The 26,894-nt window shown below is 40.8% G+C and overlaps 1 protein-coding gene across 4 annotated transcripts in view; it reads right to left on the bottom strand.

Annotated features, from left to right (window-relative positions):
- The window catches only part of LOC134542324 (neural-cadherin-like), an 865,978-nt gene that overhangs the window by 816,921 nt on the left and 22,163 nt on the right, over window positions 1-26,894 (bottom strand). For all 4 annotated transcript variants that reach the window (XM_063386490.1, XM_063386476.1, XM_063386483.1 and 1 more), the window contains exon 2: window positions 8,748-10,053. In XM_063386490.1, the coding sequence (XP_063242560.1) occupies window positions 8,748-10,008 (1,261 nt within the window). In that variant the 5' untranslated portion in view covers window positions 10,009-10,053. The remainder of the gene's footprint in view (window positions 1-8,747; window positions 10,054-26,894) is intronic.

Below are 26,894 nucleotides of genomic sequence, written 5' to 3'. Positions count from 1 at the left end.
AAAGCTAAACAATATAAATTCCCCACACCACTGCCCAGGGGTCAGGCCAAAAAAATTCAAAGGATATAATAGTAGAGTAACCATTAAACAAACAAGAGGCAAGACTTTGGACGTATGTTATTAAAAAATAGAAATTTGCAAAAATAATTTTTACTATACATAACCATACAAGCTTAGTTACAAAAGCTGACGTTAATAATGGCAGCATCTTATCCCCATTTGCGATACTAACAATAACCTTTAAAAAATCGTAAAAATATAAATACTGATAACAACAAGTATAAAAATATATAAATATATAAAAAAATATTACAATAATAAAACTGAAGTACAAAAAATTTATCTAAATAAAGTTCTTAAACTCTCAATCAACGGTTTAGTCTTTCTTCAGATGTTCGTTGCTAAAGACTTGCCAAAAAAACAAAGTTAATATCCTAGGCGTGCGCTGGCTTCCTGACCTTCCTCACCAACTCCAGAGTCTAATGCCACGCCGGGCCATAGGTACGAATTCACAAAGGCGTGAACGATGATCAAAAAAAAAATTATCTTATTTTTAAGGGAAATGTAGCAAAAACTCTTCACGTAACATAACCATGTTACCACAGAAGTATTTATCATCAGCTTCAAACAAAGTCTTACTTCTTTATTAACTTGCCAATGATTTTATAAAAACGTAGAATGGCCGCACCAACCAACATCAGGCTGCGCATGTAGTCCAATACCGATCGCATACTTTTAATAATACTGCACAAGCTGATATATTAGCTAAAGCCAACTTTAAGTATGCAAATTCCGAAGACAAAGTCTCAAAAACAAATTGCAAAATGTTCGTTTCTTCCAAACTTATACTTTTATTACAACTACAGGCAAACGGGCGACCTTTTTAAAGAAAATCCCACACTGGAACAACGTGTGAAAACAAATGGGCCTCTTCACCAAACTGGCTAATAAAAGTTCCGTCCAAATAAAATTTAGTATGGGAAAATACACAGTTCACTAGGTTTGCCAAAAACCACTGCAGTACCACGAGGGTAAAAATCAAAATTGCGGCCTCTCTTTACCTTGATAAGTTCAGTATCACAGGGCAATCCATTGCCCTGTCACCCAGCGTGGAGCCTCCAGCCCAATACTTTTCGTGGCCCGTTGCCGTCCGGCACACCAGTCCGCGCCGTCACATGGCTCTGTCCTCGACGGTCGCTCGGCACACTCTCACCCGGCCCCAGCTGATTTTTTCTCCCCGGCAAGCCGAATGTCTGACGTCATCAGCCAACCGCCGGGCGCTCGCCAAGTGGTATTTACGTGAAACACAATCGATGTTCTTAAACTCATAATCGATAGCTACCAAACGGCGTATAACTAATTAACAGAAACAAATATAATTAAAAGAATTTACAGATAAATTAACATTAATTAAAAAAGGCGTAAAAATACGTGAAATAAAAACCATATAAAACTAGAGACCAGCAACAAAAATAAATTACAAGTAAAAATGTGGCCCTGCCGGCCACAACCTCCGCCTTGAACAAAAAAAAATTTAAACAGCAATCTTAAAAAACTAAAACGTCAAAAAAAAAAACCTTGGACTTGGAGACAAAGTATTCTCAAAAACTTCTAATCCAACAAACCAGCCCAAACTCAAACAAACAAACCTGCAACAAGGAAAACTTGCCTCCAAAGCCTCAGTCAAAATTTCAACGCTCAAAAAAAAAAAAAAAAAAACAAGAGAAGGATTTTCCAACAAGTAACGGAAAAGACAAACTAAACTCACAAACCGAACAAACGGGATCTAAGTATGCCAAAACAAAACAAACAAGCTCCAAAGTCAAGACCGAAACGTATTAGACAAAACCTTCTCTCTCAAAATAATCAATAACTAAAGGTTGCAAACTAAAGCAAAGAACTATAAAAACAATAACCTCACAGGAAAAAAATCAAAACCATCACTGGAAATCTAAAAGACCACTAAAATTCCTGGTGCTGATCCTGCTCCCGCAGCTTGCAAATTAGCGTAAACCTGTTCTTTGGGAAGTTTATAAATCCAAGAAACTGCCATTATTAAAAAAATCAAAAAAGTCAGCAAAATCGCAAAAGTCCAAAGTCTCTGCCTAGCAGAGTGGCGCAGGTTGTAACCCTTCTTCCTCCTTAATTGGAAGAGGGGTTGCGTCCCCGACTCACTCTGGGCGCGAAGGGAAAAAATAAATATTAAAACCAGGCATACAAAGCTAAACAATATAAATTCCCCACACCACTGCCCAGGGGTCAGGCCAAAAAAATTCAAAGGATATAATAGTAGAGTAACCATTAAACAAACAAGAGGCAAGACTTTGGACGTATGTTATTAAAAAATAGAAATTTGCAAAAATAATTTTTACTATACATAACCATACAAGCTTAGTTACAAAAGCTGACGTTAATAATGGCAGCATCTTATCCCCATTTGCGATACTAACAATAACCTTTAAAAAATCGTAAAAATATAAATACTGATAACAACAAGTATAAAAATATATAAATATATAAAAAAATATTACAATAATAAAACTGAAGTACAAAAAATTTATCTAAATAAAGTTCTTAAACTCTCAATCAACGGTTTAGTCTTTCTTCAGATGTTCGTTGCTAAAGACTTGCCAAAAAAACAAAGTTAATATCCTAGGCGTGCGCTGGCTTCCTGACCTTCCTCACCAACTCCAGAGTCTAATGCCACGCCGGGCCATAGGTACGAATTCACAAAGGCGTGAACGATGATCAAAAAAAAAATTATCTTATTTTTAAGGGAAATGTAGCAAAAACTCTTCACGTAACATAACCATGTTACCACAGAAGTATTTATCATCAGCTTCAAACAAAGTCTTACTTCTTTATTAACTTGCCAATGATTTTATAAAAACGTAGAATGGCCGCACCAACCAACATCAGGCTGCGCATGTAGTCCAATACCGATCGCATACTTTTAATAATACTGCACAAGCTGATATATTAGCTAAAGCCAACTTTAAGTATGCAAATTCCGAAGACAAAGTCTCAAAAACAAATTGCAAAATGTTCGTTTCTTCCAAACTTATACTTTTATTACAACTACAGGCAAACGGGCGACCTTTTTAAAGAAAATCCCACACTGGAACAACGTGTGAAAACAAATGGGCCTCTTCACCAAACTGGCTAATAAAAGTTCCGTCCAAATAAAATTTAGTATGGGAAAATACACAGTTCACTAGGTTTGCCAAAAACCACTGCAGTACCACGAGGGTAAAAATCAAAATTGCGGCCTCTCTTTACCTTGATAAGTTCAGTATCACAGGGCAATCCATTGCCCTGTCACCCAGCGTGGAGCCTCCAGCCCAATACTTTTCGTGGCCCGTTGCCGTCCGGCACACCAGTCCGCGCCGTCACATGGCTCTGTCCTCGACGGTCGCTCGGCACACTCTCACCCGGCCCCAGCTGATTTTTTCTCCCCGGCAAGCCGAATGTCTGACGTCATCAGCCAACCGCCGGGCGCTCGCCAAGTGGTATTTACGTGAAACACAATCGATGTTCTTAAACTCATAATCGATAGCTACCAAACGGCGTATAACTAATTAACAGAAACAAATATAATTAAAAGAATTTACAGATAAATTAACATTAATTAAAAAAGGCGTAAAAATACGTGAAATAAAAACCATATAAAACTAGAGACCAGCAACAAAAATAAATTACAAGTAAAAATGTGGCCCTGCCGGCCACAGCAGATACTGGCATGTCCTCTCCATGTATTCATCATAAAGGACCATTGTTAAGGGTTTTTTTCATGACAACCCGTGTAAACAAGCAATGGCGTATATCACAGAAATTATTTTTAATGAATTGAAATTTAGTTGTCAAAACCGGGGAAGACTTTGGCATTTCATAAATAATGGCCTGTAGGTAAAGAGGCCCGCCTAGTCATGGGTGTATTTGTGTCAGTGAGGCGGGATGATAGAGCGACGCTCACTGATGGCTGAGAAATGAAGATTAAGGTGTAATGCAAGTCCGTTAAGAGCATTCAAGAATTTTTACCGGGGTGTTTCATGCCTATATATTATCCTGAATACGCGCGTTTGGTACACGTTTTGTGAATACAAGTTGGCAGTTACGAGACGAGACAGGATCAGGAATGAGATGGAACAAGCAAGAGCAGGAGTACGGGACATGAATCAGATCATGGAAATAGCAAGAATGTGATGGTATGGCCATGTCCAGAGAATGGGAAAAGTGAGGCTGCCTAGGAAAATGATGGAGTTGAAGTACACAGGAAGAAGACCTCAAGGAAGACCAAGAAGCAGGTGGGAAGAGCAGATAGTTAAAGGAGTTCAGGAGAGAGGAGAAGACTGGAATAAAGTGAAGGATGAGTAGGGGCGTGTATTTTTCGCGAAATGATCTGATCGCTCATGAGGCTGCAGTAAGGTATGCTCATGCTAGAGATTGTTCCCATGTAATTGGCGTCCGTCTGCAAAAGAATCCACTGCCGCATTTGACTGGGACATTCAAGACGCGTTTGCCTCCACATTAGATGGCTATGATGGGGGTGTCAACAGTAGATATGTTCTTGAAATAAAACCAGACAACAACGAAGCACAAATAATGCTACAAGCTTGCTAGCTACAGCTAGTCTGGAAATCTTTTCGCGAAAAGTACATGGTCCTAAGGATGATGAATGGTGGAGGGACGGTGAAGATGGATACATTTTACTTTGTTGACGCGGCCACGGGCTGGAAGCAGTTGTTGATGATGATGATGATTATGATGATAATGATACACGTTTGAGACCTTTAACTCTTTTAAAAATACAGTTTAAAAACTACTCATTCGCCCTCAGTGATTTTAGTAAACGGTTATCTTGAGCAGTTTTCAAATCACGTAGTTTTGCCTGAGTCCTGCACACCGTACGTGCGCCCAGGTAGGCGGGGCCCCTAAACAGACTGTTGAGCAGTTCTGCTTCCCCCCACCTCGCGAATGAAACTACATTCCCAACGGGGGGATTCCCGCAGTGCAGACAGGCAGAAAATTACTCGGCGACGTCTGGCCGCCGACGCGGTTCCAACTGCCTTTAACGCCACGTCGCGTGAGAGACGACTCATTCTCACGCGCTGCGGGCGTTAAGGAGTTCCGTGCGGCGCGGCTGCACGCGCGCCCGTCTTCCGCTCGTGACTCGACAGTCGTGTGAGCCAGAGCGTTATTCCTCTGACCACGCGAAAACGTCCCGTAATTTCGTCGGGGGGCACGAAGAAAGCTTCAGAATTAGCCAGGATGAGTTACAGTTTACAGACCATTCTTCTAACAGCCCTTCCAACGAACTAAGCGAAGGAGATAGAAGAAACACGAAACTAGAATACTTATGTAGCATAAACTTAGTCTCCGTTCAGATAGTTGGGTTATTGCAAAAAAATTCATAATAAAGCACACACATTTACAAATGCCACTGATAATGTTAATTGGAATACGAATTTTATCCCCTAACATTACTTTACGTGATTTGTTAAAGTGGCATGCGGATTATAGACGCATCAAATGTAAACATTTATTCAACTTTGAATATAAAATATTGTTTTTAATTGTTGGTTTGTGCCACCGATGACGTAAATACGGAGATCTGATCCTTTACAGTGCAGTGCCAGAGCTATACTTTAAACGGTAGCATTACACAACACAACACTATTATTTGAAAATACCAAACATTTGTGACGCAAAGCAGAATTACCATGCTGTTAACTTCACATAAACAATTCCTTGAGCAACGAATATTTCGCAGATTCCCCCTCAAGGCTAGACTAAACTTGTACACGTATAATAAAGGTTATTTAGAATGCTCACTGGTCGATAAAAAGGGGCACATTATTTAGTAGTTACACGATATTGGGTAACCACTTCTTCTCCTTGTTTATGACTGGCTCAGGGTCGCCAAGAAGATTGCGCTCTGGTCCAATCATCAAACGTGAAGCACATGTATATGTGCTTCAAGTCCACTGTGCTGCCCAATCAATCCGCGGAATAATCGTTTTGTCTACCTATTTCGGCTTTCAATAGAAGGAGCAAATACTTTTCTGTAATGAAATACTACATTTAATAGCTATGCAATATTAAAAATTCGTATTTGATTAAACATATTTGCTATATTATAGGTACCATGAATGTTAAAATAGCATTTTGCATATTTATCATAATAAACTTTGTATTCTTTCAAACATTAGAGTGTACTTGATTTATACAAAATAAAATAAGTAAGGCTATCAATTCAATCAAAGTTATGTTTAGCACAGGTTTCAAATATTATATCTTATAATGGTTTGTACCTACACCGGCACTCGGTAAGAGTTAAGTTTAAAATTGAAGTTACTGTGGAATCTGAGAAGGAAACGTAGTCTAAAATAGATATCTGTTAAAAAATATATATATTTAATATTTTCCTCTTACAGTGTAAGGATCATTCCCTTACCGATCAGGGAACTTTTCTATTCAATCGTCGTATAATGTTTCCTTTAATTGTCATGTAAAAATGTTTTACATTTGTATGATAAAATTTCCTTGTTTAGTTAGAACGTATACTTCGCCCTTACGAGATTGATCTTTGCTTCATTTAATGTAAGGGATTCATACCTCAATTGTATTTAAATTTTAAAGCGACCCCATATTTGTTTGGAATAACGATACTTTACTTTTTCATCTTAGTAAATCTAATACGTTCCAGTTTAACAGTTTAATTTTAAAGCGACCCCATATTTGTTTGGAATAACGATACTTTACTTTTTCATCTTAGTAAATCTAATACGTTCCAGTTTAACAATTTAACAAGCAGTTACAAATTATTGTACTTTATTAAAGGCCGAACGCGGACGCCGTGAGAGGCGTACAGGGTTCACAAAGTAAAGACCACGCCCCGGGAGATAAAGGCATGTCAACAACTATCACACCGCCCAGCGATAAGGTTTCTCCAGCCAGTAGGCGAGAGGATGAGAAGCAGCTGGGCGGCGATTGGCCGTCGCTCCCCACCAATCGTCGGTGGAAGCAGGAACACGCGTCGTCCCGCCCACTTCCTGCGCTAAGCATTCCCTCGTGTTCTTGTAGCTGGGCACCCGGACAGAACAGCGACCATCCGTTTCGAGGCCGTGCCCGCATTCAAGTACACCGCCATGCGCAGTCTGTCCAGGACACAGAACGTAATTTTGCCGGTCCCCCCTCTCAGCTATTTAACGTAGCCTACAACTTTCCGAACCCCGCAATTAAAATAAAAATCTAAAGACAGTAAACGTTGCCGTGGGCATAGATGCAAACGAGATCCGCGCGTATCGTATACTGTAAGTTTCCATATGAATTATATTAGTAATGAAAATACTTGTAATTTTCATCCTATTATCATGGTAAACTCAAGAATTAAAAAAAAATTAAACTAAACCACGCTCCGGGGAATTTGTCGCAAACACCCCCCACCCCCGCAAAAAAATACCTTAAGACCTAACCCTATTCGACGGCACTGAGTCTGTCTCTAAATTCAACTAGTGGCGAGAAAAGCGGTAAAACTTATTAAACTAGTCACATTCCGTTTGATGCAAATCAAGAGGGATCTTGCAGTTTCAAATATTTTGATATCGCTTGCAATAAAGCTTCCGTGCTAAATTTTTTGGTTTCACATGGCATAGGACTTAGCTTTGGCTACTTGTTTGAAGTCAATACTTGTTAACTGGTGATATTATCATGATAGTTGTAGTTGCACGCGTGAAATAATAAGTTAGTTTCTCGTGGCACTTACAGACTATATAGCCTGTTAGTAAAAATGTGGTTCCAACCAGGTATAGAAGGTCTGAGAGATATGATTTATGCCTCGACATGTCAAAAATTGAGATAAATATTTCAAAAATAGAATAAGGAAAAATCCCAGATGGCGGGGCCTAATCCCTTTTAAAGAAAAACTCAGAAAGTTTTTGTTTTTTTGCACCAACAGATATAATAAGTGGGGTCTGCAGGTACGCGTTTACCCAGGAAGAACATTTTCTGAGGATGGATCGGCAGATACTAACCGATACCTTGGCCTCCGTGTTCCCTCTTCATCTATAACCGCTGTATTTCTGCCAGTGAGGTTATGTGAAGAGCCATGTGTTTCAAAAAACGAGTAATGTACTTGCATTCCTGTACACCCGTATCAGGAATGTGATCTAGACTATTCAAACTTACATGTTCCACAGAACATGGAAACAACTACAAAATAGTTTGGACGCTCTCGTGTTACCACACCGAGGACTACAAATGAAGTAAAAAAAAAATCTTCCACAGTTTTCCTTAGATCTGCGAAATACCGCGTGAAGCTCATTTATTTTTTAAGCTTAAGTGTACACTGAAACCTCTAGTGAACAACGTACTTACGACCCCGCATACTTCAATTGCTCTTTTGATACTAGATAAATTCAGATGGATAAAGTTTTTGGCCTCTAGAAACGGTAGTATATAGGTATGCTAGTTAAATAGGTAATTAATATTTATTTTTTAACAAATAAATTTATTCAAAAACACTTCAATCTGATGTGGGAAGAGTCAATTTGTGTATGTGCTAACAAAAATAAAGTTAAACAAAGCGGTAAGTTTCTGGGCAACTACATGAAAGTCGTTTATGCAACATGGCGGTCATGATATCCACTCGATGCTTTCTTATGGTAAGTACAGTGGTTGTATTCAATATGGCACAACATCTCTAATCCTGGTGCAGTGAAGGTTGCAGAGTCGTGGAATGTACTCACCGCCAACGCCAGCGTTCGTGATGGTGACCCAGAAGTCGATGGTCTTCTCGGGGCCGAGCTCCTCGTAGTCCCACTTCTTCTTGACGCGCACGGCGCCGTTCGGCTCCACCGTCACCCACTGGTTCTCGTCGCGGATCTTGAAGGTCTCTCGCTCCGTCTCCTTCTCCAGCTGGAACACGATGCGGCCCTCCGTCTCGCCGTCCTGCTCGGTGAACTCGATCCTCTTGGTGGGCCGCACGGCGCGCGTGACGCGGCGCTTGGCGATCCTGTGCGGCGGCTCCTCGGGCAGGCGCGGCGCGTCGAACTGCAGCCACACGCGCGCGGGCTCCTCCGAGCTCCGGGACGGCGAGCGGCGGTCGTGCGCCTCCACCGAGATCTCGTACTCCACGTCCTGGGCGCGCGACGGGTCGCCGGCCAGCAGGAGCTCCCCCGTCTGCGGCACGATCACCACCAGGTTGCTGGGCACCGCCAGGCGGTATGCCACCCGGTCGCCGTCCGCGTCCACCGCCCGCACGCGACCCACCGACTCGAACCTCTTCCGCAAGGTCGCGTTGCCACCCAGCGAGAACCGGTACACGTGCTCCGTGAACACGGGGCTGTTGTCGTTCTCGTCCAGCACGGCCACCTCCACCGTCGTCAGCGCCTTGTCGATGCCGCGCGCGTCCGCCGCCTGCACGGCGAGCTTGTAGGCGGGCGTGGTCTCGCGGTCCAGCGGCCTGGCGGTCACCAGGCGCACCCCCGTCGTCGCGTTCTCGTCCGGCTCGTCGAGCAGGGCGAAGGCGCCGTCCTCGTTGCCGGCCACGATGGCGTAGCGCGCCGGGGGCCCGCCGCGCGCCGCCAGCCGCGGCAGTCCGCGCACGGGGGTCCCCGCCGGGGCGTTCTCCGGCACCTCGCCGCGCCGCGACTCCGTGCCGGCGAACCGCAGCATCTGCCGGCGGTCCAGCACGTACAGCTGCAAGGTGTGCGTGGCCGTGCGGTTCGGCGACTCGCCCACCACCACCAGGCTGACGGGGCGGTCCACGAGCGGCGCGAGGTCGCGCGTGGTCATCACCACGCCGTCGTCCAGCACGGCGAAGAACTGCGAGGCGTCGGTGTGGACGAGGCGGTAGCTGGCCGGCAGGTCGCCGCGCAGGCGCTCCACGCTGTAGCCGGGGCGCGTGTCGTGCGGGAGGACGGCGACGCAGCCGGCGCGCCCGGGGCCCGCCGTGGCGGCGCCGCCCAGGCAGAGCGCGGCCAGGGCCGCCAGCACGGCCGCGGTCATCTCTGGGGTCCGCCGCTGGCGCTCAGCACATGGGCTCGGCTCCCCCTGCAACACCCACAGCACTCGCGCATGTGCAAGTAGCGGTGACCAGCCTTGCGCAGAACATAGGCCTACTAGACCTTACATAAGTTTACAACAGTTCTTTGCATTGCAGGAACATTTACAAGTAAGTATATCACACGCCCAAAACAATACCCACACAGCTCAAAAATGGTCATATATGAGTTACACCCATTTTTAATATCACAAAATATAGTCTATTAGCGCGTGAAAAATATTTTCAGCTTAATTTTTTTCTGCCCATTGTTATTTCACATATAAACCTTTTGCATTTTATTTTTTGTTTGAGAAGTTACTTCAGAACATGTAGGGTGTTATGATCTACTGCACAGTCTATCGGCAGTAGTAGGCCTACGGTTTCCCATTGACTCAAGACTGCCACATATAGAACTGTTGCTGTTTTACTTGGTTAAAAGAGTTTTATAACATGCCACATGTACAGAAATGGCACTTATGCACCATATTTTATATATAATCATGTGCCACATTTTTATTTGTGGCCGTGTTACATTGTGAATATAATCTTATCGCATGCCACATTTCGTTATGTGGCCTATTATACCTACTGTTACGAGGATACTAGAGGCGAGGCAACGAGGCAGGCCAGACGACCCGACATGCCGGCCAGCTCAGCGGGGGGTCCAGGGAAGGCCCCACCTCCCGGACAGGTAGCGCCCTCCCTCTACGGTAATCCGAATAGGAGCTGCGCCTCTCTCCCTGTCTCTCGAGTGTTCGGAAAGTTGCCAGAGCCCCGTCTGCGTTAAGTGGCGTAACTAGGACGCCATTGTTATTGAAACTTCGAGTGTTAAGTCAGGGATTCTGATGACACACATTGGAGGGCTACGAGATCTTTCCGGGTCGGGTCTTGGCAGGTGGCCAGCATGTGAGAGTGACACATTTTACCTGTCCCATACAAAATATTTCCCCTGCCTCAGTAATCTATATAGATTGATGATAACATATGTATTAACACGCAGAGTTGACTATAAAATGTTTTCGACACAATAAACGCTCGCCCACTTGGTCCAGTGGCTAGCATGTCTGGGGACCAAGGGGCCCCGGGTTCGAGTCCCGGTCGGGAAGGGGATTTTTCAAACATCCCTGGATTCAAGACTGGTTGTTTGTGATGTCCATTTCATCTTCATTCCGCAGAAGGAAATGGTAAACCATCGTGGAATCATCAAACCATAGTAAGCATATGGGCGTCAAGGCTGTTATCTGTGGTGTCTGTGCCCACGAAACCCATTAATGGGTTAAACGACACATCATCATCACACAATATACAGTTCTGCAGTGTTATATCTCTCTACACTACTTAACCAACATTACCAGTATGCAAAAAAAATAAAACAGGTATATTTGTTTGATGAAACTTTAAAACAATAAATTGACTGTCAAACGTTGAAAGACTATAGATGTTTGATAGTGTTTTAAATGATAGCGAAGTTGTTTGTATCCCTTAGGTTTAATTAATGTTAATAAAAATCCGATAACGATTATTAGGGGCAAATGAATTTATGATTAAAATAAATAAGTTATAATATAAATTTACTTGTGATTTAACTAAATACTCTAACACATGATAACGACGCAAACAGCAAACCAATAGCAGAGGCAAAACAAATTTTAAGAGTATAAAGTTCATTCAATTTATAAATACATAAAATTCGACAGTAATTTATATTAAATTAGTTACAAATTCAATCATTAATTGGCTGGCTACAATAAACATCAAACACCATTACCAAAATTCATCGCAGCAATTTGGTTATATTGGGCTCTCAGTGTTTACTAAATAATATATGTGCTAAAACTATTATTTTAAATTATAACTTGAAATTAAAAGGCAGCCAGAAAAAAAATCTGGAAAATCTGGCCACTGGATACAGGTTAAAATACACTAGGATAATGCATGATATTTTTCTTGCAGCTAATTTTTTGTCCATTTCCCTGTTTTTCCAAGTTTAAAACATACGTTTTCAATTCGATGTCTGTAGGAACCTTGCCCAAGGCAAGGACGTTACTAAATATACTAGTTTACACCCGAGGAAAGAACTCATCTTGGCGCCCCTCCTTTTTTTTCAAACCAACAAAACAAAAACCTTTACCGACAACACCTCATATCACCACCACATATTAATTCCACTATTTCATTCTTAATACATCGCAAGGTGGATAGTATGCAAAAAAATAAACAACAGTTTTTTTTTCTTTTCAATATTTGACGATACACGTGTATGTATCTTTCAATGCAAATAATTCAGTTCATCTGCCCTCCAACATTTGTTTTGAGTTCTAACACGAAGATATTCAAGTAAATATCTACAGAAAAAAAATAACTCGTCCCTGGTACTAGGTATTAGTGGATTCCAAAGCGCTCGGGAAGCGAAGAACATGTGCTCACAAATCGAGCCACGCCTATAGGGGTTAGTATCGAACGCACGACCCTCGTCCGGCGAGCCTGACGCGCCAACGAGCACGGCTAATGAACTGCCTTAAAGTAGGTCTACATAAGACTGGATGGAGCAATCTTCATCCATCTAATACAGTGAGTGGTGCTCCAGGAGAAAACACTTCACCAAAAACTGAGTTTAAGGATAGAACTGCAACAATCTGTCGATTTTAAAAATTCTAGTGAAAATAGCTAAAATATATGTTTTCATGTCCGTTTTTTCAGATGAGAAATTTTCTGTTCAAATTCGGATTTTACTGCAGTGAATGTGACATGAAAATCCAGAGAAACGTGGGACAACAGCAAATGGCTCTCACGTGTATCTAGTCATTCATCTCACATTCACTGCAGTAAAATAATACTTTGAACAGCGAATTTCACATCTACTAATGGACATAAAATCATCTATTTTAAATATTTTGGCTTTTTGTTTTAACTTTTTGATAGATACTTGTATATATTGTTTTAGATTTTTTTAATTTTAGCTTATATTTTGGCAGGATAGCACGCACAAAATAAAAATATATATTATGGGAACAATGGGCGAAAATCTGTTGGATTACCGGGGGGAGGGAGGGGGCATAACGTTTATCATTCCCATTTCATAGTTACAATTTAACAAGCTCACGCAGACCCCCTCAGCAAGGGTGGTTTGATTCCAGGGGAGTAGGTCCTCCTGCCCCCCGCGGTATATACGCCCATGCTTTAAGAAAAAATGCTGTTCTGAGTTGAAAATTTTGGATTCTAAGCAGACATCGTCAGTCACGTCCAATCATCCTGATGCAACTGCTTTATCTGTTATATATTTATTTAATTAACATTATTTACTCCCGCTATAATGCGAAACTTTGTTATGGTTTGTTTAGTATGCATGTATACGCTGCCGTTTTTAACTGTCATCCCTTCTTTACCTCCTACTGTTATTGTGTTTTGAATATGTACGTACGAGCCTGCTTTAGTTAACTTTATGCTAATGACTGAACATTTTATCTGAGAAATGGCCCCGCAAAATTTACGCACTGCATCCTGACTCATCCTGTATGCATACACGCACACGCACGCCGGATGAATAACAGTATTTATGTGTTGGACAGTAAAAGGCCTACAGAAAAATATTAGGGAATAGTGATTAACTTTAGTAAGACATTAATTAAACTTGATATCTCTTAAGTTATTTAGTTTTCATTTATATAATAATCTTAAGTGCCTGAACGCTATCTTTAAGCTTTCAATATTGTTTCACAAAATTAAATTTTTTTATCAAGGTAAATTCATGCTGTCTCATAGAAGAATGGTTACAGGTAAAAATAAATCGCATTCGTGTGTATTCTTTACACGCCAGTTTTTTCCAGTTCAGCGTCCCCCAAACCACAAGCCTTTAATCGCTCAGACGTACAATAGCATAGTCGTTCCGTCATAGCTACGCCCATGTGGCATCTGTTCTTTTCTGTCAGTCTTCTCTTTCAACTTTGCGTTTTTATATAAACAGCGATGTTGCGCTGATTATACGGTTGCTGACGCACTTGCCGGACAAAATAAACAAAAGAACGGAAACCGCGCATTTTGTGTCAGTTGGTGTGTTGAGGCTGCAACAAGAAAGAGCCCCAAATACCACCAACCTTTTGATACGCGGATAGCGGGGCGTACGTCAGCATGATGCTTGGTGGAACTCCGACAACACGAGGGACTCGTCTACGAAATTATGCCGTGTCCGAATCCAAGTACACCGTTAAGGGGGATGTTCATTTCCAGGTCATTATTTCATATTTACGTTTAACACTGCTAAACTTGTAGACATTTTGAGTCACCAAACATCAACAAAATGACACGCACACACGCACGCACACACACACATATATGTGTGGATGTGATACTTTTTTAATAATTGGCGGGAAAAGTGAATTTTTAACATTTTTGAGCTGTATGGATAAGGGAAACCTAATGGAATAAATAACTGATAATTCTTGGGTTTAACTGCAATGCTGGTGGCTACTGCGTGGTATGGTTTAAATTTATTTAAGAAAAATTTATTTTTATTTAGCCTTTTCAAATCATAAAAATTCAAATTATTTTAAAGGGATAGGTAAAATTAAATATTTTTGTCTGAATGAAATCTAACCATACCACAATAGTAGCCAGTAAAATTGACTTTAAACCTAAAAAATTTCAATTACATAATCCATATCATTTTCCTTATCCATACTACACAAATACGTTTCAAATGAAACTTTTCCAGATAATTATGCAAAAATTATGCGATATATACATTTTTTTTTTCATTTTGTGAAAATTCAACCACTCTAAAATTCGGTAAGTTTAACCATAACGTGTGTATATATATATATATATATATATATATATATATATAAATGACCCGGAACGGGTCCAAACAATATATTATCTTATGCAAAAAAAATCTTTAATGTTCATAAATCAGGTGAATTATGGCCAGGGAATTCTGAATTAAGCGGCTAATTAAGTGGCGATGGGACAAATTTATCCTTGACAATGGAGCTACGGCTTGCCTAAGCCACCGATCCAGAATTTCACTTTAACAAACTTCCGGCCTAGGTATCGCAAGATATCTCCGTGGTTGTTCCAGCAATCTCTAGGCCGCTTTACAACAACGGATGCCTATCTAAATAGTTGTAATTGTAGGATGTAAGGGGAGAATCATGGTCACACACTTAAAATGGACGCTGCCCTGGAAAGGCTCCTTCATGGTCGTTACGATTCACAATTTCATACTTAACCGCCCTGCCACCAATGACGTCATAACTTATTTCGCCAACCGGATCACAACCATGTGAATATTACTAAGAGTTTTCAGTCCAAATATTCACAGATTCAAAACAAAAATTATTGAAATCATTATATATTAAATAAATAGTTTGTTTGAAAAATACATTTAATACAACCAACGATAGTTCCAATTCGCGCATAAACAAAGTCACCGTAGCGATTGTTGCCTAAATGTTTTAGGGGAACTTGCCCCAGTGCCGAACACCTAAGGCAAAAAAATTGATTTCTTAAAACCTTTACACGAATGAAACAAATTTATAATACTAGCGATAGGTGGATATATGAGGTACAATTTTATACCAAAATAACCCGATCAAAAAAAATCTTTAACAGTGTTATTTTAAGATTACAAATAAGTACCATGCTAATCAAGATATTTCAAAAACCTGTTCCCAGTACCGGACACATTATTCTTAACACAAAAATACTATATAAAGTCAACATACATTACATGTAGACATAAAATACATAACTTTAAGTAACAGTTTTACTTCAAAGTGATTTTTTTGTAATTGTTGGCAGTGTTCACACACAACATGTACTATTTGGTCACTGTCAGCACATGCAACATGAGCCCAACCACAGCGGGTACAACACTGAACCCAGTCCTCTTCAAAATTCTCTCCGCAAAGAACACACACAGTCTTTTCGTAACCATCTGCCGCTGTGTTCTTTACCTTATCTTCTCTGTTGAAATCAAGTCTCCTCTTTGCGATTGTATTTTCTGAGTTGGACTTCTTTTTAGACATTCTGTTGGCCTCACTTGTTTCATTCTTTTTATTGAATAGTTGTCCTTCTTTATCTTTCAGTTTTTTCTGCTTTTGTTCTTCTTTTAGTTTTCTCAGTCACTTAATTTCTTCTGTCTGCCAGAAGTTTTTTATTGGGTGTAGAAGTCAAAATTTCACTATTTTCTCCTCTCCTTTTCCTTGAAATGATCTTCCTCTTCAAATCACCAGCAACTGGAGAAATCTTCTCAATGGCATTTTGGAAGGCCTTGGAAGTGGAGGGAACAGCCATGTCAACCAAATAAGTGTGCTGAGGTGGTATGGCCACTTGCATGTTGGAAGTTGAAGCTCTAGTCTCTTCAAGATGTTGGCCAGAGACATCACAATGGCCTATTCTTTTTTCTGGTTCTGTCAGTGGACCTACACTGATGTTCGATGCTGGGAGAAAATCTAGCTCAGTGAAAATATTTTTATTCAATGGGTAGATCCCTGTACATTCAAATCCTAATTTTGCTAGATCCATTCTGCATATTTTTGAGAAAGCATTCCCTACCAATCCACAGATATCTTGTTCAGTGATTTTCAAACCTTGTCTTCCATACTTGGACAACCATGTCTCACATGCTGAATTAAATGCATTTTTGAGAGGTTTCATGACTGCTCTATCCAATGGCTGGAGCTTGTGTGTGGTATGTGGGGGTAAACTCAACATGTGAACATTATGTTCCTTGGCATACAGAATGACTTGCAGGTCTTTGTGAGTGCTATGACCATCCAATACCAACAGAACTGGACTCTGTTCTGATGGGTGAACTTTCTCAACAAATGACTTCAGCCATTTCAGAAATCCTGATACTGAGATCCAACCACTTTCTTGAGCATCAAATGTGCTTCCATCTGGTGCATCTTTTATCAATACTGTGTTCATTCGAATCCTGGGAAACACAAAAAGAGGGGGGGGGGGGGGATAAACAGATCCCCTGCAGCATTGATGCAAAACATCACAGTTATGTTCCTTCCACGTTCACCCAATGTGAGCTTGCTAACTTGTTTTTTCCCCTTTAAGAGACAAAACTTTCGATGTGTTAGAATGTACAACACTGACACCAGTTTCGTCGCCGTTGAAAATTCTGCTTGTGAAAAGAATACTTTCTTGTCAGCTCTTCTAATTTGGAAAAAAAGTTGTTCACATGTTCCTGGTTAAAACAATGAGCTCTCTGTAGGCTTGTGGATTGAGCACAGCGCAGAGAAAATTCAGGATGGCGTTTAATGAATCCAAGATAAAATTTGTTTCCTGCAGTCTTTTTCTTTTTATCGAACTGATGTGGCAATTTCAAGTGCTCAGCTAGATCGTATGCCAAGGTTAACAGTTCTTTTTTATTAACTGGCAAGAAACAACTGTCCAGGTGTTTAAGATGTTCAAAGAGATCACTTTCTAAACTGTCATTAAATGTGTTTCAAAATCTACTCATTGAATATGAGAGTTAACAGAATTACCTTTGTTTGATTGCACAGACACGCTCTCCTAATGTGCTTTTAGGGACAGAAAAATGTCCAGCTGCTTCTCTAATACTGTAAATTCCCGCCAAAACACCATCTAAAGCTTTTTTCATTTTATCTTCATCCTATTTTCCTTTTTTGGCTGCTGCCATCGGTTCAAAATATTCCTGAAAACAAACAATACTTATAATGTGTTTTTTACGACATTTTATTTCTGTCCGGTACTGGGAACATAGCCACTGTCCGGTACTGGGGCCACGCGAGAGTTTTCAAAACATTGCAAATGACTAAAACCTAAGCGAAATTATCTCAATGTCAATACAGTTTTTTTTTTCTCTAAACATGTGGAATCTCAAGTAAAATATGATAAACACAATTTACTAACCTAAAGAAGGTAAAAAAATTGGTTCAAAAATTAACTGTGTAGTTTGAAAAACAAGCTCTCCACACTTTCCAACGAATAACGCAACTACGACAAGAGATACGACCAAGTGGCGGTATCTATACAATTTATTTGTGTAACTCTACCTGCCTATGACCGTCAATTGCTGTTATCTAGCGGAGAAACTTGTAAACTTCTACTGTCCGGAACTGGGGATCGTCCGGTACTGGGGCAAGTTCCCCTACATCAGTCCAAAACGAAATACATCATATTTAAAATTATAAAAATATTGAATAGAACTTATTTTTGGATGTATCTGTGGGGGGGCCCTCCAAAAAAATGTTTTATTTAAAAACAGCGGTCTGTATTTTAAAGGTTTGAGGTTACAAACAGCATACGTCGAGTTGGTTATTTCGTTTCCTAACCATTACTATAAATTAAGAGATTTTCCTTCAAATTTATTCCGACAGATCTCCAGCATTCGTTTCTAGGTCACAAAATTTCTCAACATATATTTTTTTACGATACGTTATTTTCGAGCTGTGAAATGTTACACTAGTGGTTATAACTAGGAAAACTTGTGTGGTTTTTTTTTTTTTTACCGCTAATGGCAAGCATTTAGTAGATATCTGTTTTAAAACAAATATTCGGAACAACATCAAATGCAAGTCACCCATTGTGACAAATTCGCAGGAAAAATCCTCAAAAATTATAAATGAAAAAAAAATGAAATAACCAACAAACAAGTGACAACGAGACTTAACACTCACCAGTAAGAATTTAAATTTTAAGTTTATTTTACTTTACTTTGACTGTGAACGTGGCTAAAAAGAGTGTTTTTACACATGAATTTGACGCAATATAATAAGTGGTGCAAGCGAGTGATAAGGAACCTTCTCACTTGATGTCCCGTTAAAGAAATAAATAGGGTGGACACTCAAATTGCGCGAACCAGCGTCACCCTATGAGAACACTTTCTATAGACTTCACGCGCGCTCCTTTGAGAGCGGGCAGGAAACATTTGTCGAGAAAAAATAATTGCATGAAACATTAAATATATTACACAGCTACATTACCTCCCTTCGTCACCAGCTGTGCCCACCAGCGAACATTGTAATTAATATGGCGGCCATGACGTCATACAACATGGTCGCCAATCGCAGACGATAGCAGCAGGTGAAACTTCGCACAGGAGGGGGGGGGGGAGGTTGTGAGGGTGGCAAAGAGTACAAACCATAATTTCTTCCTTGTCCACATAGCATACGTTAATGTTTCACTCAATCACAGCGATCGTACGATAATTCCAACCTCAGTGTAATTCCAGTACGGCGTACTATAATTATTAAGAGTACCGGAAAATTGGAATAGAACCCTTTCCGCCACAGTTATATAATGTCCGTAGGACATTATTTAACAACAATCGTGGCTTCAATCGAAACACAAAGGGAACCAACGAATAGCAACTGACAATGTCTCTGCCACAATCGTATGGCGTTTCCTGTAATTATTTAATTCAGTTGATGATTGTGCTAACTATGATAATTCCCTTTTCGACACAGCCCCTTCTTAATCAAAACCTCGTCCACTACAAAAGCATCAACGCACAAATACACTAATGACAACTCTAAATGAAGGCACTTTATGTTCAGTACAACCGGCTAACACATAAAACACTAAATGAACAAAAAAACTTATAACCAGGTGTAAATAATTGTTTTAATATTCTCGAAAACTGTGTGAAATATATTTTTCGTAGCGACATATTAAATAAAGACCTTGTTGCGATGTCTTAAATTTTCGTGGTAATTGTAATGAAGTACTGTAGTCAAAATATCATAGGGTAGGCATGTTTAAATATCTAGGTTTAATTATCACCATATATAAAAAAATGGGTGCATTCATTCTTTCAGATATGTCACCAAAAGTATTCTCCAACCCCCCCCCCCTATTTTTTCCACAATTAAAACAAGAGACTGGAAAATATATAATTAGTGACGGAAAATTCTAGGATTCAATGGCCTCTAAGATAGATTTCGCAGTTATTGAAATGCTTGGGAAAATGCTACAAGTTCATTGACTACTGACTTGAAAGATGTCTCGACTAGGGTCATGTATATTTCAAGAAAAGGTGTCCAGACCAGCTGTATGTTAAAACTTTGTAGCATTGTTTGTGTTTAGTGGTTGGCTGGGTTTATTTCAGGTGCATCTCTACTGTCAGAACACCAATTAAGCCATTCGTGCGGAAGCAAACGCGTCCTGAATGGTCCTGACAAATAGGGTATTGGCTTAACTTGCCGAGGCCGCCAATTACAAGGGAACAATCTCTAGCACGGGTGTAACCTTTATTGGAGTCTAATGAGCGATCAGATTATTTCGCGAAAAATACATTCCCCTACCTATGATTCGACATTTCTTTGATGGAGTGTTTGTCAATGTCTCAAAAAACCCTTCACGTTAATTGTGGATAAATCTCAAGAGGCAGACCAAAATAAAAACTGTATGGATTTTAACTTGTCAAAAAATAAAAACCATTAATTTTTCAGGTTTCGATGAACATGTCGTTGCCGACCTATGTGCGGAGAACTAAGTTCGTAAGGGATAGCCCAGTTACGTTTTCCAATTAACTTTTATTACAGTTTTCTTAATTACTAATATTTATATTACTAATAAATAATTGTAAATATAAATGTCCAAACACTAATCACTGACACTTAAAAATGTTTATTCGCAAGTCACTCAATGTCTGTCAAGTTCCACAGTTTGCGCTTCTCACTGGAGCTAGGCTCAACAGTGGTTCGCCCCTTACCTCGCGCCTGTTCAACACACACAGTCTCGCGCCACTCAGTCACCACACTCTCGATCCCGTCGCTCCGCGTCGCGCCACTCTCGAGGGGTCTCTCACCTTCTTCGCCAATGTCACACTTCCCTTCACTCGCGGAACTCTCCTAACTCTCGGAACTCTCTCGGCCTCCTCGTGGAGGCCGGCGTCACTTCTTAAGTATCTATGGCGCCCTTCTCGAACCGACGAGAGCGGCTGTGACGTTTTGCGTCATCCCGGGCCGACCAGACGTCCGAAAATTCCAGAAAGGCGGCGCCCATTCACGCCACTCCGCGCGGTGGCCCGCAGAATTCCCAAGGCCGCTCAACGATGCGTGGGAATCCGATGGGGGGGAGAGGGTAGCGACGACCCTTGTAGTCCAGCCAGGCGCGCGTGGCATGCCTTACGTCAGTGGACGGCGCGAGACGCCAGTGGCCGTGCAGAGCCGCCAGCCAGAACCGAACCAGGCATCGTTGTCTGTTCTCTCGCGTTCCTAACAATATAATCAAGCCTTTTAAGGGCCTCGCCTACCTGGTCACTCACATAGAATGTGCACAGCTTCAGGAAAAAAAACACGCTATTAAAAAACTGCTCAAAATATTGGAGTGGGGTTCAGTTGACGAGAAGTATTTAAGAATACTTTGAGGTCGGATAAGTAGTTACATTAAGTCTTGAGTCTTTAAAAAAAAATTTTAGGATAGCGGAAATGGCTAACACGAGTATTTTCTGAAAATATTTACGCATGAAACTCCCGGTAATAATACTTGATAGCACCCAAGGGACTTGCACAACAACTTTATTTTCATTTGTACGACATCAAATGTTATGGTCAAAACTCAAATCTCATGGTTGTCGGATGCACGACGAGAAGAATACGCGCCAGTCCACAGCCTTGCGCTTAGAGGCGATACCACGCTAGAAGCACCAGCGAGCGTCGCACTATCATCCTGCCTCACCGGCACAAATACACCCCTCGCTAGGCTCCTTGGCCCATAACAAGGTCACATCATTTGGCAGGTTTCTCGGGATTACGTAACCACTTATTTCCTTCCTTTAGAACTAGATCCCAAACATCAACGCGAAGTAGAGGCACGTGTGCTTCAAGTCTACTTTGCTATAGTCTTCCTCATCCTTGTATTGCAGTGTATATTTTAAAGGGCATTTACTTTCTCTTTTCAAATCACGACATTTGCTATTACAAAATTTTTAGACAACACTTTATAATGAAATGAAAATATTTTAAATCATCTTTAAAAAAATAACTTCTCTAAGGAAAATTTGTAATGAGAATTTTGTAAATATATTTTCTTGTTGCATTTTATCAAGAGCATTATCTGATAATATAAAACTATAACTTCTAAAGAAAGGTAACTAAAAGACGCAATCTTGATTTCAACCATTCATGCCATCAAGATTTGTAATCTACTACTGTTACGAAATTGGGAGGCAAAGCCGCGACACGCGCCAGGTACCTGAGCGGCCTGGCGGCCCCGCACGGCCACTGACGTCACTCGCGCATATCTTTGGGGATTAGGGCGACCTTTCCTCGCCACCCCTTTCCCTCGCGCCCTCCTTACACGGCGCTGTCATCTATCCCTTAGCGGTCTGGGAATTTCCGCGGGCTTACAGAGGCCGCCGCGTGGAGTGGTGTTAATAGTGTGCGGTTGTTCTGGATGCTTCGAGCGTCGGGTCGGCCCGGGATGACATGGCAAGTCACAACCACTCCAGTACATTCCAGAAAGACGGCCAACAGGTATAAAAGCGGCGACGCCGGCCTTCGCGGAAGTTCCGAACGTGTGAGGAGTGAGATGCGTGTTAGGTGAGGAGGACGAGAGACTCTCCTATGAGAGCAAACAGATATACCTAAACTGTGGTGATTTAATTAGTAATGTAAATATTAGTAACAAATAAAACTGTATTAAACTAATTGGGCTATCCTTACGAACCCGTTTTCCCCACTCTTAACAAATCAATGATATTAATATTCTTCACTCTGTTTGATGATATCACTTCATTAATTAAATGCTTTTTTAATAATATTGGCCGAATGATACAAATGGTTTGAACTATGGTGTTTAGAATTAATTATAGTTATTTTAGAATGTATACAATTTTAATAATGCTGTCAAAAGACTATATTTTATGGTCATAGAAAATCTCAACAACTAGTAAAATATATATTTTTTTTAAATGTGAGCGTGTACTCGCCAGTGATGGGTAACATCTAACCTCGGTAACGAGTAAATTCGTGTGTTTTCATGTAACAAATAAACTTATAATACGAGACTCTGGCCCGAAATTTAACGTAGAATTATTTTAATATAATGCTGAGCGTGATAAATGTACGAAAAGTATTCAATTTGGGGTAGAACGGTAAGAATGTTTCCTCTCTTAAAAATCTAACTATAATTATGTTGAACGAGATGGTACTATTGATTTCTCAGGGTTAGCCTAACAACAGAAGTACCGAGCGATTCGCATGTAAATGCCTCAACCCTGAACCTGTGACGCTTCCCCCTACACCGTAATTATCATTGCCTGCGTTTTAGAGGTTATAGCCACTTCTTTAGGCGCGTTGAGGGTGAAAATTTTGTATGAACCATAAATGCAAAGAAATTAGCACCCTTTACGCAACGGAAATACAACCGGTTGAAAGTCCAATGTGCAAGCATGCAGAAACTGCTATAGCCACCAGCCTAAGTTGGCAAGATGGCCACGTGTGACAACATACACCCATACCTATTAACTTTCGCAAACATCGGGGGATGAACTAAGCGTATTGGTGTGCTTAATTAAACTTTATGGCAGTGAAACTATCCTGGAATACAATTTGCAAACTTGAATAGTCATAACAAGATATAATCACAACTTTAAATTTACCTATAATAAATTAGCCAGGAATATTGTGCTGGAACAAACATAACATTAAAGATATTTAACCTTCTCTAAATCACTACGAACGCGGCGCTATCTTTTAAGTATTTTTCAAACTAAAAGTTGCAGTCCAATAGAAACATTAACACAAAACTTATCTCAACCATTTTAAAACACATATTATAATACTAGTTATATTTATGTACATTTTTTTTTACTTAAACGACAAAAATCAGTTTTCAAAATACTTCGTACAAACAAACCTTACAATTTTTTTGAGCAGTTTAAACATTTAAGAAAAAATTTCATCACTAAATAATTTATACAACATGGTGTCTAATATATGTAAGCTAACAATTTCTTGTGTGTCTATAGTATGACGATAGCTGCGTTATCTCTACATTTTAATGTTAACAAATGATTGTCAGAATTGTAATGCGTTTGTTTTAAGTTCTCATTTCTTTATTACTTATAACATAAAGTATTGTTACGAACGTGAGCAAGGCCGGGACATGTGCAGGTGCAGAGCTAGCTGGCGGCTGCCGCAACATGAGATGCACCCCGCGCGCCTGGAAGATTACAAGGATTGTCACTCCCCCCCCCCCCCTCCTACGCAACACTCCCCGCGCGGCGCCCTGCCTTTGATACGTAACTGACACCTGACAGCTGCGGAGTTACGCGAGCCGCCGACACGTGTTTCGAGAGATTTCTGCCGTCGGGATGGCGCGGAATGACGCGACTGGCTCCAGCTGCGCTCGGGAGTTCTGGAAGGTGACTGGGCCTATATATATGTGCCCGGGACGCCGGCCGAGAGTTAGTCTGAGTTGAGTTCAGAGAGTGGAGTTGAGTGAGAGTTCAGGCGGGAGCTTTCCTGCAGCGGAGTTTCCGAGGCGATAGTGCCGCGGGTGCGGCAGAGTGGCGAAGTCCCTGGACGAAGGTTCCAGGGCAGAGAGTTCAGTTCCGGGCGATAGTGTCGCGGGCGCGGCGGAGTGCGGCGACGGAGTCCCGCGGCGAAGATCCACGAGGGGTGCTGCGGCGAGAGTTGCGCCAGAGGTGCGGCCCAGCGAGGTGTGTGGTGTGTGGAAACTGATTGACTGGGGAAGCAACATTTTTAAGTGCAATTGATTATTTGCCATTTTAGAAGATTATTTGTAAGTGACATAAGTAGTGGCCATCAATAAAACTGTTTAGTGATAAAATCTTTAATTGGGCAATCCTTTACGAACCCCGCGGTAAATCGTAACAGTATTATACGATAGTTGTACTATTATAATGTTTAGTTTGGCACATCAATACGCTTAGTAGGTAGATGTTCGCAAGAGTTAATAGTATATACGGATGAATTACTCGGGTCCGACATCTTATCGATATTTATGAGACTTCCGCGGTGTTCAGCGCCGTTTTTAGGGACACATTTACGTTCCAATCGACTTCCGTTCCATTAACGAATTTGCTCCAGCCTAAAAGCTGTATTCCGAGACTTAAGATGTTTGCACGTCAAAAACTAAAGTTTATTGTACTCGTCGATGGTATAGTGTCAGCACGCGGGGCTCCGGGGCGCGGGGAGGCGGCCGCCCCGAGACGCGCGACGCGCGCGGAGGACCCAGCGGCCCGGAGTGGGTAGGGGCGTGGAGGGGGGAGCGGCGCTGCTATTTACGACGGCGCGCGGGCGCAGCTGCCGCCCGGCCCTGGAGCCGGCGGGCGAGGACCGCGCGGTTGCTAGGCGACCGCGGGTGACGTAGCGCGGCGCGGCCCCGCCCACCGCGCGCCCTCGGTGTGTCGCTCGGGCCGATATCGTGCTGCTAGCCTTTACAGTCTTATTGTCCGCTGAACTGGACAACTTATATACCAGTGGGCCATGGTGTAATATCTAGTGGGCATCATACTTTATGGCTATCAAACAAATTTTATTATTATTTCAAACGAGCTAATGCCCGGCATGCGTTGCAATACCTCAATCATTTTAATTTGTTATTTGTTTGAAGTAGGTACACATATAAAGCATCTATATATTTCTCTATCTATCTCAATGTACCTACATCTCTATATCTATATATATTTGTACACACACACACAAACACACACACACACACACACATATATATATATCGCTCTATAGCATCGAAAATATTACAAATCTATGTTTGTACCTATCTATACTTTTTCTTTTTCTTTTTACCTATCACAGGTGTGACATGTATATAAAAACATGCGCGTATTCGAATGCAACGTTAAATCAGAATTTCAAAGCCATCTGTGAAGAACTTTCTCGGAGATTTAAGAATTTGAACGAACGAAAATTAACAATTTTATTTATGTAGATATAAGTATTAAAAAAATTATTATTTACAATATAAGTTTATTGTTTTACTTTATAAATAAATTTTTAAAACCAAAGTTTGAATACGAAATAGTAAAATTATATTTCAGAAACTGATAAAGTAATGCTGAGATCAGAGATAGTTGGCTATAACCTGTAATCAGTGGTGACCTCAGGTTCGAATTTAGGGGAGGGCGCATCGCATATCCGGGGGGTTTTGCGGTGGAATGGAACAACTCCCATTTTAATGTTAAGTCCAAAACTTTGAAAAATAAAATAAAAGCCTTTTAAATGACTATTTTAACGTCTTTTTGACGTATTGAAATGTTATTAATTAAACTAATAGTTTAATTTCATTTGTAAGATTTTATAAATAAAACTGAACGGACTTCAAAGGTCAGTTACGGACTGGACATAATATTTTGTTATATGGCCAGTTTTTTTAGTTCTAAGGCGTTTATGAAGTTATGGGACGATTGCCTTTCTAAAAATATGAATCATTTAAAACCAAAGCTTTCAAATGGTTCCTATAAAATTAGATATTTAGAGATTCATGTACGAAATGCTAAATATTAACATTTTTACGACATAAAATACACGCAAATAGATTATTCAAACTGTATACCAAAGGTATAAATGTTCTCACTTCATTAAAATATAAATAAAAATTTCATTTTTTGAACCATTATATTAACCTTTTTCAAAAATATATTATAAATGGTAAAATATTATTTTATTCTGAATTAAATTCTGACCATGAAAAAAATATGGTAGCAAAATAATTACAGAAACTGCCGCCTTAAGGATTTAGTCATAAAATATTCGCTATAGGCTAAAATCCACACTTATAATTTGAGACTGTTTCTGTACCAGACACACAGGATTCTTGAGCCAGTGGGAAACCAAAGAAGTATCGATTCACAGGCTACCTGGTTGAAAAAAACTCACAGTGA

This window comes from Bacillus rossius, chromosome 1 (genome assembly GCF_032445375.1).
Source record: "Bacillus rossius redtenbacheri isolate Brsri chromosome 1, Brsri_v3, whole genome shotgun sequence".
Lineage (NCBI taxonomy): Eukaryota > Metazoa > Arthropoda > Insecta > Phasmatodea > Bacillidae > Bacillus > Bacillus rossius.
The sequence above is the reverse complement of the archived record's forward strand: the minus strand, read 5'-3'. Positions and strand labels throughout refer to the sequence as shown.